At 48.4% G+C, this 17,407-nt stretch overlaps 1 protein-coding gene across 1 annotated transcript in view; it reads left to right on the top strand.

Moving 5' to 3' along the window:
- The first annotated feature begins 1,222 nt into the window (after positions 1-1,222).
- The window catches only part of DCPS (decapping enzyme, scavenger), a 42,530-nt gene continuing 26,345 nt past the window's right edge, over positions 1,223-17,407 (top strand). Inside the window, exons 1-2 of the mRNA XM_065937389.1 lie at positions 1,223-1,472; positions 3,204-3,378. Of these exons, the coding sequence (XP_065793461.1) occupies positions 1,272-1,472; positions 3,204-3,378 (376 nt within the window). The 5' untranslated portion in view covers positions 1,223-1,271. The remainder of the gene's footprint in view (positions 1,473-3,203; positions 3,379-17,407) is intronic.

Below are 17,407 nucleotides of genomic sequence, written 5' to 3' on the forward strand. Positions count from 1 at the left end.
TTTTATCTGTCACTGGTGAGCTTCTGTTGTAGGAAAGGGGACCCCTTCCAGGGTCCGAAGTTGGGCTCTTGTCTAACACTCGGAAAAGAATTGTCCAAGGAGACACGTGCTGACAAAGCAAGAGATTTTATTGGGAAAGGCACCCAGGTGGAGAGCAGGAGGGTAAGGGAACCCAGGAGAACTGCTCTGCCGCGTGGCTCAAAGTCTCAGGTTTTATGGTGATGGGATTAGTTTCCGGGTAGTCTTTGGCCAATCATTCTAACTCAGAGTCTTTCCCGGTGGCGCACGCATCGCTCAGCCAGGGTGGATGCTAGCGAGAGGGATTCTGGGAAGTGGATGGACAGGCAGTGTCTCCTCCTGACCTTTCCCGAACTCTTCCGGCTGGTGGTGGCTTACTAGTTCCGTATTCCTGATCAGGATCTCCTGCCATAAAACAACTCATGCAAATGGTTACTGTGGTGCCTGGCCAGGGTGGGCGGTTTCAATCAGTGTCCTTCCCCTAACACTTCCCTGGTGATTCTGCCTGCCGATGCAGGAGACACGGGTTTGATCCCTCAGTGGGAAAGATCCCCTGGAGAAGGGAATGTCTACCCACTGCAGTATTCTTGCCTAGAAAATCCCATGGACAGAGGAGCCTGGAAGGCTACAGTTGGACACAACGGAGCGACTAAACAACAAGAGGTGAAGACTACAAAACTGGCTGAAATAGATTTTTCAGTTTGAATTCCTGAATCATGTAGGCAGTATCAATCTGAATTCTAAACCTGAATGGAAATTGACCTGTGATTACAAGTTTTCAGGATTTTTTTCCCCCTTCTCTCCAGAGCCAGATGTTGAGGCAGATAAGTTTCCTAAACATCTTGTTTCCTCCAGTGGGACAGCTTAAAAAAATTTTTTTTAGGTAGTTGGCCTTTCATTGAGGCGGTGGCCCTTTAGAGATGTTGCAGAGAAATTTTAATTTTTACAAGGCAGTCTCTCTAGCCCTCCTGTTTAGAGACCTGCTGCTTTCTCTCTTCACTCAGCAGCGGCCTCCACGAGGGCGGGCCAGCACAAGGGGATCAAGAACAAGAAAACTCGAGTTAAAACGCTGGATGGGAGCAGGTCCCAGAACCTGAGCTCCTAGGCTCCTTAGCGCCGGAAGAGCCCCCGGCTCTGGGCGCGAAGCACGTCGGGAGTTGCAGTCGCCACCCCTGGTGGAGGTGGGAGGAGCTTGTGCGGAGGGGCGGAGCCGCGGCAGGGCTTGCGCAGGCGCACATCTTCCGCCCGGCAGCATGGCGGAGCTAGTGCATCAGCAGAGCAAGAGAAAGCGCGAACTGGACGCCGATGAGGCGGAGGCATCCAGCACAGAGGGAAAGGAGGCGGGCGTTGGGAATGGTACCTCTGCCCCTGTCCGCTTACCTTTCTCCGGCTTTAGGGTGAAAAAAGTGCTGAGGGAGTCTGCGCGGGACAAAATCATTTTCCTGCACGGGAAGGTACCAATAGGCAGTTCTGGGGAGGGGATACGGAAGGGGATGACCCAATCGTCGCCTCGGAGGCGGATTTTTTTTTTTTTTTTAATAAATTCTTCGGAAAATACCAATCGCATTCCTGGGACGGGGGAGGCAGAGTGCACTAAAATGCATCCGCGGGTTGGTTCGTGGAGGAGACAAGATTATCCGTGAAATTAACTAAGGGAATTAACACGCGTAGGGCTAAATTTCCTAATTCCTCTTTTACTAAAATAAAGAACTAACACCAGTAGTGTATTGCCGATTAAAAATCACGTGTTGAACTCCCTAAGCACTCATTGTTCATTCATTAAACCTGTAAGATGCTAGTGAAAGTGTTAGTCGTTCAGTCCTGTCCGACTCTTTGCTACCCCATGGGCTGTATCCCACCAGGCTCCTCTCTCCATGGGGTTCTCCAGGCAAGAATACTGGAGTGGGTTGCCATTCCCTTCTCCAGGGGATCTTCCCGACCCAGGGATGGAACCCACCTCTCCTACGTTGCAGGCGGATTCTTTACTGTAAGATGGTAGTTCAGTTCAGTCGCTCAGTGGTGTCAGACTCTTTGTGACCCCATGGACTGCAGCTCACCAGGCTTCCCTGTCAATCACCAACTCCCAGAGCTTGCTCAAACTCATGTTCATGGAGTTGGTGATGCCATCGAACCACCTCATCCTCTGTCAGAAGCTAGTAAATGTTGCTGGATGGTCTTGTTCATCCAGGTCCCAGGCAGTGAGTGACATAGAGACTGTGGGAGGTTTGATCCTCCCACAGGACTCCACCCCAACAGGGGAGACAGTTTATTCAATTGCTGGTCCAGTTATACATGTCATGAGCTGACAGGCCAGCACTGATCTAGGTGCTGTGCTCTCTTGGAGACCTGATGAAAATTACTATCTTTGATCTCCAGGAGTGCGCTGTATCTTCCAGTAGACAGACACCACTGGCTCAAACACTGTGTGCTCACCTTTCTAGCAGGGACTGAGGAGAGACTGAAGACCACCCCAAGAACTAGTGAGGAGGCCGTCCGAGGGGTCTCCAGAACTCCTGGCAAGAGCTTTTACTTTTGGGAGCTTGGGGGAACCTGTCTGAGGCATCTGAGTCTGTCTCTGTGTCTCATTTTTTTGGCCATGCGGGATCCTAGTTCCCTGACCAGGGATGGAACCCACGCTTCCTGCATTGGAGGTGCGGAGTCTTAACTACTCGACCACCAGGGAAATCCCTGCATCTCTTGTTTTTTAGCGAGGTTCTGTCTGGTTCTCTAAGCCTACCTGTCTTTAGTCTGCGATGCCTGCTGAAGATTTTAGCTAAGAGAACCTTTGAGCTTGAAACTAGTTGGGATACCCAAGAGATTCTACTTTCTGTTTCAACATTGACTATTTGTGTCACTTCAGGCAAGTCACTTAATCTTCTCTAGACTTCAGATTCTTCATCTGTAAAATGGGGAGAATTTGACAGGCCCTGTGAGCCTAGAAGAGAAGATAGCAGAGAAGCTTTGCATCTTTCTGAAGAAGGATGCCACAAGGATTTGGGCTGATGAGACGTTTTCTCTGGGAGAGGAAACATGGGCACCTTTGGCTAGACTTCCCCAGAGGGAAGACTGCAGGGAAGGAAATCCCGAGTATTGGGATTGCAGAGGCCCTGGGAGCGTTTACATTTGCTCTCCGGGCCTCCCCTGTGATTCTGACCCTGGGCCCACTGATCATGTCTCCCCCGCAGGTGAACGAGGCATCTGGGGACGGGGATGGGGAAGATGCTGTTGTGATCCTGGAGAAGACGCCATTCCAGGTGGACCAGGTGGCCCAGCTCCTGAAGGGCAGTCCTGAGCTGCAGCTGCAGTTCTCCAATGATATCTACAGCACCTATCACCTGTTCCCTCCAAGGCAACTCAGTGGTAAGCTGGGGGTGGAGGTGGCTGCCTGCGGGGGGAGTGTGATGGTGGGGAAATAGGGGAACAGTGACCACTCCATTACAGATTTGCATGTTCAGTTGCAGTGGTTCCCTCTGAAAGGAGGCGAGAACACTTGGCATTCTATGAAGACATTTTTGGTTGTCAGAACTGGGGAGTTAGGGTATTGCTGGTTCCTAGAGGATGGAGGCCAGAGATGCTGCTAAATATCGTACAAAGCACCAGATGGGCCCCCATAACAGAGAAATGGCAGTAGTGTCAAGGCTGAGAAACCAGGCTCCAGCATGGTGTGCTTTGGGGCCGGAGTATGTTTCATGGGAATAATTGTAATTGTCCATACTTTTTAAACCCTTTCTGTTGTACTGGCCACCAGTCTTAAGTATTCTACATGTGTCGTTGTATTTAATCTTCAGAGCAGCCCTGTTGTGGTAGGGCTTTACAGAGGCGGAAACTGTGGTTTGGGAAGGTTAAGAAAGCTGTCCAAGATCACACAGCAAATAAGTAGCAGAAAAACTCAGATCTTTGGTTGACCAAGGAGTTGCTTTCACCACGTGGCTATGGAATGAGCAGTGTGCCGGGTGCTGTAAGGTCAGTTAGTTTCCAGAAGGAACTCACTGTCTAGGGTGGGGAGACAGGGAGTGTAATCGAGGAGGGACTTGAGAAGGGGAGGATTTCGTGGGTTAAGAAGCAGAGATTTTTGGTCATTTATGGTTGCCTGAAACACAAGACCTTGTAGTCAGCTGAAATGTGGTGTGAGACCGGGCAGGCCTTTCCTGAAGAGGTTGGGGAGACCAGCCTTTCTTCTGGAGGGAATGGCCTGGGCTGTGTTATGGGCAGGCCAACTGATGTGTACAGAGGCAGGGTGTCACTTTTGATCTTTTGTAGTTTTATTACACTTGAACTGAGGGGGGAGAAAAGCAGAGATTTGGGATTTTTTTTAACGATTTTTTTTGGCTGCCCTGGTTGGCATGTGGGAGATCTTAGTTCCACAACCAGGGATTGAAGTGGTACCTCCTGCAGCATAAATGTGGATGCTTAACCACTGGATCATTGGGGAAGTCCCAGAGATTTGGTTTTGATCACAAGTATTAATACTTTTTAATTTATTAAGAAGAAGAACTGATTCATTCTAAAAGACCCTGACTCTGGGAAAGATTGAAGGCAAAAGGAGAAGGGGGCGACAGAGGATGAGATGGTGAGATAACATCACCAACTCAATGGACATAAATTTTGAGCAAATTCTGGGAGATAGTGGAGGATACAGGAGCCTGACGTGTTACAGTCCATGCGGTCACAATCCAGAATGACTTAGCGACTGAACAAGAAGAGGAAGAATATTCCATGCCAAAAGCTAGACATGCTGTGAATTCTTTTCCTTTCGATGGTCAGATTCAGGAGGCAGCTTTGTGGAAAGCAAGAGGGAGGCTGGTTGGCCTTGAAGGTTCCTTCCAGCCAGGAAATCCTGGGATCTGCTTTGCAACACAGGGCAGTCTTCTAATGTCCTTCTGCCTTTTTTTTTTTGCCCTCCAGCATTTAGGAACAGCTTGGCTTTACAGATATCCTGCCACAGTCTTTTGGATAGGCGTAGTCTTTTCTGTATCCCCAAGAAAGGGTGCTGTTTTCCTTCGGAAATATATATGAACACTTGATGTGAGACAAGCCAACCTTTCATGGCTGAAAGCAAAAACAGCCTGATCTTTTACTGAAAGAGGGTCAGGTTGATCTGTTCCAGTTGACGGAAATGGACAACTTTATTTGCTTTCTCGGGTGCTGATGTTTAAGCCAAGGTAGTGCTCAAGGTGAGATGGCAGAAGCGTGCCAGAGGACACTGTAGCTGCCCAGGACTTGGGACAGCCACCACCTACAGGCTCTGGGGCCACCACTCTGCTGCGAGCCCTTCCTTCTCCTTCCCCTCTTCTCTCCCCATCCTCAGCCCAAATTCAGAAGGTTCTGCTCCACGGAGATACCTTGTAGAATTTGCAGCCTCTCCTTTTCATTTTTTTTTTCCAACACATGTTCTTCTGTGGTGCTGTACAGTTGGTGGTGGCCGCTGCTCCGTCTTTCTATTTTTGTCATTTTCCCCCCCAAGATAAGCACCAAAAGAGACAGTGGGTTGTCAAGGTCACAGGTGTCTGTCCCCACTCAGCCCCCTGCATGTCACACTTCTTCCCCAGTGGGGTACACTCTCAACTGTGAGCCTCAGGTTTTAGCTCCTCTTTTCTAGGGCTCACTCTCTTCAATTTGTATTTATTTTAATTTTTGTTTACTTGGCTGCACCAGATCTTAGTCGTGGCATATGAACTCTTAGTGGCGGCATGTGGGATCTAGTTGCTTGACCAGGGATGGAACTCAGGCCCCCTGCATTGGGAGTCTGGAGTCTCAGCCACTGGACCACTGGGGAAGTCCCTCACTGTCTTTTTAGCATAAACACGGAGACAGTGTGTTACACTTTTATCTTTCTGACTGAAACTATGCATGGTGACTTGGAAGTGGTAGCAGTCTGGCTCAGGGCTCCACCTACACCCCTCTCTCATTTCCTTGTGCACCTTATCCCTGGATAACATCCAGATCAGGGGTTGGCAGACCTTTTCTGTCAAGGACCAGAGGTAAGTATTTGAGACTTCATGCATCACTGTAATCCTCTCTGTCAACATGTTATTTTCTTCTTTTAACCTTTTTAAAAATAAAAATGCCGCTCTTATCTCACTGGATGCAGGAAAACAGGCCACAGGCCAGATTTGACATTCTGGCCATAGTTGGTCAACTTCTGTTCCAGATTTTTCCCACCCACAGTGTGGTCTGTAGACTAGGAACGTTGGCACCACCTAGGAGCTTGTTAGAAACGCAGTATCTCAGAGCCCGCTCCAGACGGCAGAATTAAAATTTGCATTTTAGCAAAAACCCTAGGTGAGTCACACCCACATGAAAATTGTTGAGAGGCACTGGTCTGTAAACACCATCTGTGTGGGGGTGATGTTCACATTTATTCCTCCATCTCTGACCTCTTCAAGAACCCCAGGCTCATACTGAAATAATCACCTACTTAGCATCTCCATTCGGTGGGCTCATGGGTACCTCAGAGGTGAATCGTGAGGATCCGATGGCCAATGGACTGTCTTTAGAGGCACCTGTGTGCATGCTCAGCAGTGTCCGACTCTTTGTGACCCCGTGAACTGCAGCCTGCCAGGCTCCTCTGGCCGTGGGATTTCCCAGGCAAGAAAACGAGTGAGTTGCCATTTCCTTCTCCAGAGGATCTTCCCGACCCAGGGATCGAACCTGTGTTTCCTGCATCTTTTGCATTGGCAGGTGGATTCTTGATCTCTGAGCCACCTGGGAAACCCCTCTCCCCCCCCACCGTTTAGCAAACAGCAACAATTAGAGGCACTCAGCACACGTGAAATAGTAGCCGCTGTGACTGTTCTGACGTGCCGGGCCCTGTCCTGGTGCTGGGGCTCCAGAGATGAGTGACATACCACCTCTGCCCTCTCAGGCCCGTTTGAGGGAGGTGTCCCCCCTCAAGTTAGTTGAAAAGAAGGAAGTAAAGCTGTCAGGGTGGGGTAGTGACCCCTGGATGTAGGGAACAGCGGTCCTTGTTGGTTGGAGCCATGTCAGCCTCATTTGCAGTCCCCAGCAACCAGGCCTACATCAAACGCTCAGTAAATGACCCCTGAAGAGTGGATCCCACAGACCAGCCCATCCTTTCTTTCCTGCCCTCTGGGGGCCACGCACCCCACAGCCACCAGGGGGCAGCAAGGCCACAGTGTCCTGCGCCGGCTCCTCTGGCCTTGGTCCTCTGGCTTCTTGGCCCCGCCTCTTGAATCCTAGTCACCAGCTTATTTCTGAGCTGGCTGCCCTCATGATCTTTTCTGGTATTTCGCCGTTCTCTGGCCAGTTTCTTCTAGCCTGAGGATTTGCTGTTTCCTCACTTATCTCTTTCAGGTTCTCAGCTGACCACAAGAGCCCACCATGGGCCCCCCCGACCCTGTTGCCCTAGCAGAGCACTCGGGGTCGGCGTCCCACCCAGCCAAGCGCCCAGACTTCCCCGTGATGGGCCAGGGGCAGTACGTGCTGTGTCTGAGTTTTCCTATGTAGTGCAGGGCTCAAGGGCGCAGGCACAACCAGGCCGGGATCCTGTCTTTGCTCTTTACCAACCATGAGGACTTGAGCGTGTCTGTATTCATCCAACAAATTGGGAAGTTCTTGGCCACGTGACATGAAGAGCTGACTTATTAGAAAAGAGCCCGGTGCTGGGAACGATTGAAGGCAAAAGGAGAAGGGGGTGAGGATAAGATGGTCGGATGGCATCAGCAACTCAACGGACATGAATGTGAGCAAACCCTGGGAGATAGTGAAGGTCAGGGAAGCCTGGCGTGCTGCGGTCCACGGGGTCGCAAAGAGTCGGAAACGACTCAGCAACTCAACAAGAACTGCGCCTGGTGCCAGGGGCGCGCCTGCGGGGATCAGATAGTGTCTCCTTTGGGCTCACGGGGGGAAGGCAGACGGCAACAGGGAGACGCACGTCCACACGGCCCAAGAACAGGAAAGGGGCTGGTCGGGCCGCAGGCCAGGAACTCTGCGGACATGACCCCCATGCTGGGGCCTGAGCGATGGAAAGAAACCAGCTGTGCAGAGAGCTGGTGGGGGTGGGGAGAATGTTCTGGGCTGAGGCCGCAGCACGTGGTCTGGGGGAGGAAAGAGGAAGGGAGAGGAGGCCCCTGTTTCAGGAGCCTGGTGGGCGGGTGCTGACCAAGGTGTCTGAACCCAGATGAGGCTGAGGAAGTCGCTGCAGTTATTTTCTTGTTAAATTAGGTTAGTGCCTGAACCTACGTTAGGATAAGACAGAAAAGGGCATTGTAAAGTTTTTTAACCTTTACCTACAGTGAGAGGATGTATTTTACATTTTGACCCAGCACTGGGAAATAAATATACGTGAATCCAAGGGAAAGAAAAAGTTCACAAAACAATACCTTTACAATGTGCGACACGCTCAGGTATACTCATCTTCATTCCAGTCTTGTCTGTTTCCTTTTTAAAAAAAAAAAAAATACTGGTCTTAACCTCCTAAGTTAATTTCATCATCACTATTGTGGTTTATGACTCACTGGGATAAGGTATATAAAACCCTTGGCACAGTGGCATATGGTGTGTATTCACAAATGTTTGTCATCTTTCATTGTTCTTTTCCCACCTCTAAAATTATATGAGCCTTAAGTGGAACAATAGACGTAACATATGGAGAAATGCCTGGCTCTGACCGTAGGTGTGTTTGCTTTGTTCCCCGTGGCCATGTGGCCGGCGTGAGGACCGAGCGGGCCAGGCGGCTGGGTCCCGGCAGGTGGAGGCGGGGTCCCCTCCTGCTCTCGCTCTCACGCTCCATCCGTGGCCGTCAATGGAGCCCTTTCATTGAGAGCTGTGTTTCCTGTCCTGGGGAAGAAGGGGCAGACAGTAGGGAGAAGGGTGTGACTCAGTAATCCAGACTGCCTCAAAGAAGGCCATTGTTTTTCTGCTGTTGGGGGGAGTGGATCTCAGGTTTAGGGCAAAAGGCTTCTGTGAGTGAGTGAGGCCGGGCCTCGGAGAGAGGGATCCCGGGAATCGCATCATCTCGTGGCTGTAGGGAACTCCCAGAACTCTAGCCCGTGTGCTCCGTCATGTCCAACTCTTTGCGTCCCCATGGACTGTAGTCTGCCAGACTTCTCTGTCCGTGGGATTTCCCAGGCAAGAAGACTGGAGTGGGTTGCCATGTCCTCCTCCAGGGGATCTTCCCAACCCAGGGGTTGAACCCGCGTCTCTTGCATCTCCTGTATTGGTGGGTGGATTCTTTACCACTGGCTCTACCTGGGAAGCCCCAGGAACTCTTAGCTACTGGCCTGGTGTTCCTCCTGTGCCCTGTGCAGAGGCAAAACCCAGGCTCTGGAGAAGGAGCTCTTTAAAAAGGCCAACGACTCCTGGAAGAGTTTTCCTGGCAGCATAGAAGAAAACTAGAAAACAGTCTGGATAGCAACTGACAATAGAGTCTGTAAGTAAATCCTGCATGGACTACTTCTCCATCCAGTGAATGCTGAGGAGCTGCGGCTCCATACACTCTTCCTGAAGGATGACTTCCCCGCCCCGCCTCCACCCTCACCCCCCTCCACCCCTCCCACCCCCCTGCCACCCAGAGGGCAAGACAGAAAGTTTGAGTTGCAAGATTCTGATTAGATAAGGTTGAAAAACAGAACTAAACAATACACTGCTTAGGAATGCACCCAGGCCTCATTAAACTGGGACAATAAAAAAAGAAATGATCAACCCCTAATTCAGTAAAATGATTATCCCTGTTGGGGGTGACCCAGAGGTCAGGTATTATTTGTTTCTAGGGCTGTGTGCTCCTACACGGATGTTCCTTTAGGTCTTTAAACGGAATATATTTTGTCTTTATGGACATATATACGTAAAATATTTGTGTACTTAGCGACTGAATAACTCTCAACATCCGTACATGTGAGAGTTGGACTATAAAGAAGGTTGAGCACCGAAGAATTGATACTCTTCAATTGTGGTGCTGGAGGAGACTCTTGAGGGTCCCTTGAGAGCAAAGAGATCCAACCAGTCAATCCTAAAGGAAATCAACGCTGAATATTCATTGGAAGGACTGATGATGAAGTTGATACTCCAATTCTTTGGCCACCTGATGCAAAGAGTTGACTCATCGGAAAAGACCCTAAAGCTGGGGAAGATTGAGGGCAGGAGGAGAAGGGGACGACAGAGGAAGAGATGGCTAGGTAGCATCACTGACTCAGTGGACATGAGTTTGAGCAAACTGCAGGAGATAGTGAAGAACAGGGAAACCTGGTGTGCTGTAGTCCATGGGGTCGCAAAGAGTCGGACGCCACTTAGCATGACTGAACAACAACATATGTATGTGTGTGTGTATATATGTATACATATATGTGAACATAAAATGTTTGTATATGTGCATATACACATGTGTTAATATGTGCTGTATATTTCCCAGTTAATTAAAAGCTGGCAAGTCCTTAGAAGAACTCAGAATATACCCTGCTACATTATAGGCCTCTGCCCTCGTCCTCCAGTTTGGTTTCTAGCCACTCTTGCTGAAAGTGAAAGTGTTTGACTAAGGCGCCTTCCTCCCTCCGGGTTTGGGGCACCAGGAGACTTTTGGTTCTGCTTCCCTTGTTCTCCTGTGGACGAGGGAGCCCCATGGTGTGCGGTGCCCACTCGGGGCTGACTCTAGTGGGCAGAGGGGGATCGCGTGTGGTCCTCCTGCCAGGAGGACAGAGCTGGCACCGGGCTCCGTGGCTCCACTCCAGCACAGACTGGCACTGGCCTCTCACCCATCCCTTTGGGTATCCTTGGCGGCCCTCCCAGCCTAGCTGAGCCAAAGGACAAGCGCTATCTGAACAGTGACCAGCAGAGGAAGCCTGGCCAGACAGGTCTCGGCTGGCCAGCCCGGAGCAGGGTGTGGAAGGGCGCCGGCGTCATCAACACAAGACATAGTCCAGGCTCAGGGCCAGTGGGTGCCACCAGGCCAGGTCATGGAATTGCTCTGAGACTCAGTTTCTCTGAATGAAAGTCCACTTCAGGGGGCTTCTATGTCACAGGAGCTTGGAGAACCATCATTTCTCAGCTTTGCATGGGACGCAGAGGAGATTTTATTTATGTGGTTCTTAAAGGCGCCTCAGGGCTTCCCTGGTGGCGCTAGTGGTAAAGAACCTGCCTGCCAATGCAGGAGATGTAAGAGATGTGGGTTTGATCCCTGGGAAGATCCCCTGGAGAAGAAAATGGCAACCCACTCCAGTATTCTTGCCAGGAGAATCCAGTGGACAGAGGAGCCTGGAGGGCTGTAATCCATGGGGTCGAAAAGAGTCAGACATGACTGAAGCGATTTAGCACAGATGGTTGCTAAAGTAGCCCAAATCATCAGAATTTTGAATTTCGAATGCAGAGTCTGGACCTACTAAATAAGAACATCAGGAGTAGGCTGTGGCATTTAACAAAGTCACGCAGTCACATGGTCAGATAATCAAATGGTGCTGAGGCTTATCTGGACAGACAGGCTCTAATACCACTCTCCCCCATCCTGGTTCTGCCTTCCGGAAGTGACTACTATTAAGACAATTTCTTGGATTTAGTGCTTCTAGTGGTTTCTTCCAGACACATAATTGAATAATATGCTTATGCAACTCTTCCTTGATTTATCAGATTTTGATGTTGTTAGTTTCCCACAGTGGAAGATGGAAGCCTCCTTTATATTTCCCTCACCCTCCTCTCCCTCCTCCCAGTTTTTGATATTTATATTATTATTTTCAAGTTGTTGTTGTTTAATTGCCTTTGGAATCCTAAATGTATTGAAATCTTTAGTCCTTATTCCACATACTCTGGGTTTCCTTGATAGCTCAGCTGGTTAAGAATCCTCCTGCAATGCAGGAGACCCCAGTTTGATTCCTGGGTTGGGAAGTTCCCCTGGAGAACGGATTGGCTGCCCACTCCAGTATTCTTGGGTTTCCCTGGTGGCTCAGCTGGAAAAGAGTTCGCCTCCAACGGGGGAGACCTGGGTTTTATCCCTGGGTTGGGAGGATTCCTTGGAGAAGGGAAAGGTTACCCACTGCAGTCTTCTGGCCTGGAGAATGCCATGGACTGTATATGGTCCATGGGTCACAAAGAGTCAGACACAACTGAGCTACTTTCACTTCCACATACTCTTTAAGTTGTATCACTCTGTCGGGAAATATTGAAAAGCCTTCCCTTCCCTTCCCGGCACTTCTATCCTTTGCTGTCCGTCAACTGTCTGTCAGCCGTACTTGTATTTTCCAGGCAGTCCCAAGACACGGGGGCAAACCACTTACAGCCATCCGGTTTTTAACTTTCAGTTTAGTTTTCAGTTGGACTTTCCTGGTGGCTCAGACAGTAAAGAATTTGCCTACAATTTGGGAGACCTGGGTTCGATCCTTGGATGGGGAAGATCCCCTGGAGAAGGAAATGTATTCTTACCTGAAGAATTCTACAGATAGAAGAGCCTGGTGAGCTACATGGAGATGGGAATGGCCACCCATTCCAGTATTCTTGCCTGGAAAATCCCTCGGATAGAGGAGCCTGGCGGGCTATAGTCCATGGGGTCTAAAAGAGTTGGACACGACTGAGTGACCAAGACTTTCACTTTCATAGTATTCATTTATGTGAGATTTGTGACATTTTATAATAAAACAGACTCTATGTTAGATGGTGATGCCCAGCTGTAGACTAAGATAAATGTTCTGAGCGTGTTTGGGGTAAGCTAGACTGAGCACGAAGCTCGGTAGGTTAGGTGTTGCAAGTGCATTTTTGACCTAACGATGGGTTTATCTGCATATAACCCCGTCGTAAGGTGAGGAGGATCTGTACTCTGTTTTTGAAAGTACCTAGTCATTTAATAATTTGTTGAATGGTATTTCCTTTTTTCCTTCTGGAAGCTTTGTTTCCGGAACGCTTTTTCCTGGCTTCAGTCTGGAGAGCTGGTTCTTGAGGCATGCCTCAGACTCATAACAGACTTCCCTCCACAGCCTTCCTGGGTTAGAGCCACTGTCTGTCTGCTGGGCGCTTTGTCTTTTTCATTTTGGTTTTACCCTGGTTTAGCTGAAGTGCAGTCCTTGTTTACTTAAAAAAAAATTTTTTTTTTGGAATATAGTTGATTTACAATGTTGTGTTGGTTTCAGGTGTACGGCAAAGGGAAATCAGTTGTGCATATCCATATCTCCACTCTTGTTTAGATTCTTTTCCTATGTAGGTCATTCCAGAGTGTGGAGTAGAGTTCCCTGTACTATACAACGGGTCCTTAGTAGTTAGCTTTTTATATATAGTAGTGGGTATTCGTCAGTCCCAGTCTTCCAATTTACCCCTCCCTACCCTCGCGCCCTGGTTGGTTGTTCCCTGCATCTGTGATTCTATTTCTGTTTTGTAGGTAAGTTCATTTGTACCCTTTTTTAAGATTCCACATATAAGTGATGTCATCTGTGACTTAACTTCACTCAATATGATCATTTCTAGGTCCATTCATGTTGCTGCAAATTATATTATTTTGTTCTTTATTATAAAATGCATTCTTAAGTACGTTCTCACAAAGAATAAACAGGAGGAAAACTTTGAGTCTTTTGTTTTGCCCTCACTTTTCATTGGTGATTCGACTGAGTACAGAATTTGAATTTATTTCCCCTGCAAACATCAGATGCATTAAGCTCTTGTCTTGTGGCATCCATCGTCGCTCATAAGATACCCCATGGATTGTTGCCCACCAGGCTCCTCTCCAGGGGATTCTCCAGGCAAGAATAATGGAGTGGGTTGCCACACCCTCCTTCAGGGGATCTTCCCGACCCAGGGATTGAACCCATGTCTCCGGCATTGGCAGGTGGATTCTTTACCACTGAGCCAACTGGGAAGCCCAATAAGATATCGAGTACCAGTTTAATTCTCATTTCTCTGTAGTGAACTTCATTTATTTGTTGTTGGATTTTTCTGTTTTGTTTTTCTTTATTAGTTTCCTTCTTTGGAAGTGTATAAGATGGCCTCTGTCTTTAGTGTACTGGGGTTTTGTAAGGCTGTGTTCGGTGAGACTTTTCTTTTTTCATTGATTCTGCTGCGTACTTTTGGACCCTTTCAGTTTAAAGTGTTATGTCAGCCTTTCACTCTGAACATTTTTTCCTGTTATTTCTTTGATAATTTCCTTCTCTCCATTTCCTTCATTTCCTCTCACTTGAAATCCTGTCAGTTGTTAGACATCCTAGATCGGTCCTACGTGCTGCTTCTGTCCTGCCGCCGTTCCCGTCTATGCCTTTCCTTTCTGGAGTCTCGTGGATGGTCTTAACGTTGTCCTCCAGACCTCCTAGTAAAGGAGCCTCATTTGGGAGCCTCACTTTTAATTTTTCTCCCTCTGGTCCTCTGAGTCTTTCATTTTCATAGCATCTTGCTTTTGCTTCACAGAGGCCAAGTTGGGTTGACATTCTCTGACACACTAATTAGAATTGTTTTAAAAATTATCTCCTGACCCTTAAATGATCCCGTTTCCTCTGGGATCTGGTTCTGGTTGTTTATTTTGGTCATTCTTTTTCAGACGGCTGGCTTTCCCTTAATGTCTGGTGAATGTTAGTTCAGTTATATTTATTTTTTTTAAGTTTTAAATTTTTTTTCGGCCATGCAGCACAGCTTGTGGGATCTTAGTTCCCTCAGTAGGGATTGAACCTGGGCCCTCAGCCGCAGAAGCGCAGAGTCCTGTCCGCTGGGCTGCCAGGAAAGTCCCAGTCATTTGTGTTTAAAAATGAAGAACCAGGCTGATAGTCTGGCAAACTGAGTTAGGTCTGTTGCCACCATGGGTCTCTCTTGGACGGCTAACTGTGTAGACAGAGAGCGGGGCTTGCTGGCCTTGCCTGAGTTTGGAGGTACCAGCCCACTCTGGAGCCTGTATACTCTCTAGTCCACCGTAGCTCATGGGCCACATCTGGCCTGCTTCCTTTTGTGAGGCCTGTGAGATAGGTGTGGTATTTACATTTTTAAAGGGTTACTTAAAAAAAAAAAGAAAACAAAGAAGAATGTGCCAAAGAAGCTGTATGTAACCAGCAATGCCCCGCAAATTGACTGTCGCTCTTTGTACAGAGAATTTGTCTACCCCTGCTCCAGTCAGTTCAGTCACTCAGTCATGTCCGACTCTTTGTGAGCCCAGGGACTGCAGCACGCCAGGCTTCCTTGTCCATCACCAACTCCCGGAGCTTGCTCAAACTCATGTCGAACGAGTCGGTGATGCCATCCAACCATCTCATCCTCTGTCATCCCCTTCTCCTCCTGCCTTCAATCTTTCCCAGCATCAGGGTCTTTTCCAGTGAGTCAGTTCTTCGAATCAGGTGGCCCAAAGTACTGGAGCTTCAGTTTCAGCATCAGTTCTTCCAATGAATATTTAGGACTGATTTCCTTTAGGATTGACTGCTTTGATCTCCTTACAGTTCAAGGGACTCTCAAGAGTGTTCTCCAACACCGCAGTTCAAAAGCATCAATTATTCAGTGCTCAGCTTTCTTTATGGTCCAACTCTCACATCCATTTATGACTGGAAAAACCATAGCTTTGACTACATGGACCTTTGTCACTAAAGTAGTATCTCTGCTTTTTAGTATGCTGTCTAGGTTGGTCATAGCTTTTCTTCCAAGGAGCAAGCATCTTTTAATTTCATGGCTGCAGTCACCATCTGCCATGATTTTGGAGCCCAAGAAAATAAAGTCTGTCACTGTTTCCATTGTTTTCCCATCTGTTTGCCATGAAGTGTTGGGACCAGATGCCATGATCTTAGTTTTTTTAATGTTGAGTTTTCAGCCAGTTTTTCATTCTCTTTCATTTTCATCAAGAGGCTCTTTAGTTCCTCTTTGATTTCTGCCATAAGGGTGCTGTCATCTGCATGTTTGAGGTTATTGACATTTCTCCTAGCAATCTTGATTCCAGCTGGTGCTTCATCCAGCCAGGCATTTCGCATGATGTACTCTGCCTATAAGTTAAATAACCAGGGTGACAATATACAGCCTTGACGTATACCTTTCCCAATTTGGAACCAGTCCGTTGTTCCATGTCTGGTTCTAACTGTTGCTTCTTGACCTGAATACAGGTTTCTCAGGAGGCAGGTAAGGTGGCCTGGTATTCCCATTTCTTTAAGAATTTTCCACATTCTTTAAGAATTATCCCTGCTCCAGTCTGAGGGTTAATATCTTTGGAGCACAATCCTCTGTTTTCACCTGCATTAACTGCCTGCCCCTACCATGAAAGTAGGCAATGGATGAAGCTAGTTGGTACAGCTCTTCTCTAGAGGGGCTCTTTATTATTTTTCTTTTTAAAGAAATATTTATTTACTTAGCTGCACCAGGTATTTGCTGTGGCCTGTGGGATCTTTATTGAGGCATGTGGGATCCTTATTTGTGGTCTGTGGGATCTAGCTCCCTGACCAGAGGTTGAACTCAGGTGCCCTTGCATTGGGAGCATGGAGTCTTAACCCCTGGGCCATCAGGGGAGTCCCTAGAGGGGCCCTTAGTTGGTCCCGGTTTCCAGCTCTGTTTCCTGTCCAGCCCTCTGTCCCTGCTTGTTCAGAGCCCACATCCTCTTCTGGGTTCTCGTGGGGAGGCTGGCGATGCCCTGCGTGTGGCCCTGATGGTGGTCCAGTCTGCAGCTTCCTTCCCTGCAGTCTCATCCACTCACACCTTGCCTCCCACTTCCTAACCTTAGGACATGAATGGCAGTCTCTCGTTTTCTGCTGCCTCCCCCTTCTTGTTCCCTCTTGTGGGTTTGTTCCTATTTGTATTTCATCACTGCATTGCAGTGGGTTTTTGAAACGGTCTGAGGATCACTGTTAAATAGGAAATGGGGGCCCTCCTCACATGTGTCCATATGCCAGGTGGGGCTTAGACCACAGAGACCACAGTCCACTGAGGCCACAGCCAGATGGAGCCCGTGTTGGTGAGCTGAGATAGACGCTGTGTTTCTCCTGCACTGTCTTGCACACACAGTGTCCTCCATGCTCGTGCACAGAGGGCGGGATGCTGGCTCGACATGGCTGGATCCGTAAGGTTGTGAGACCTGGGTCCCTCTGACCTTGGTTTCTGCCTCCAGGGGCCTGACTTAGACAGTCACTCATACACGTCAGGAAGAGTGGGCCAGGGTGTCCATTGTAGCACTGTTTGTGATCTAAAAATGAAAAGTAAGAGCAAAAACAATCTAAATGGCCCTGTATGTATGAAGGGGTTAATAAGGTGTGGTATGTGCATACTGATTGTTACAACGGAGGAAGATGATCTCTCTGGACTAACGAGGGAGGGTTCTGAGGTCACAGGTAACATAAAGGGTCATCCCTTTTGTGCTCAAAAAACACCTTTATATATATGTTCGTATATATCTACATTCATTAAATGTCTACATTTATTCTACAGGAATATCTACATTCATCCATCAAAAGGCTGGAATAATGAGCACCCTCCTAATATTGGTGATTTCCTCAAGGCAAAGGATTGGGGG

This window comes from Muntiacus reevesi, chromosome 5 (assembly GCF_963930625.1).
Source record: "Muntiacus reevesi chromosome 5, mMunRee1.1, whole genome shotgun sequence".
In the NCBI taxonomy this organism is placed as follows: Eukaryota; Metazoa; Chordata; class Mammalia; order Artiodactyla; family Cervidae; genus Muntiacus; species Muntiacus reevesi.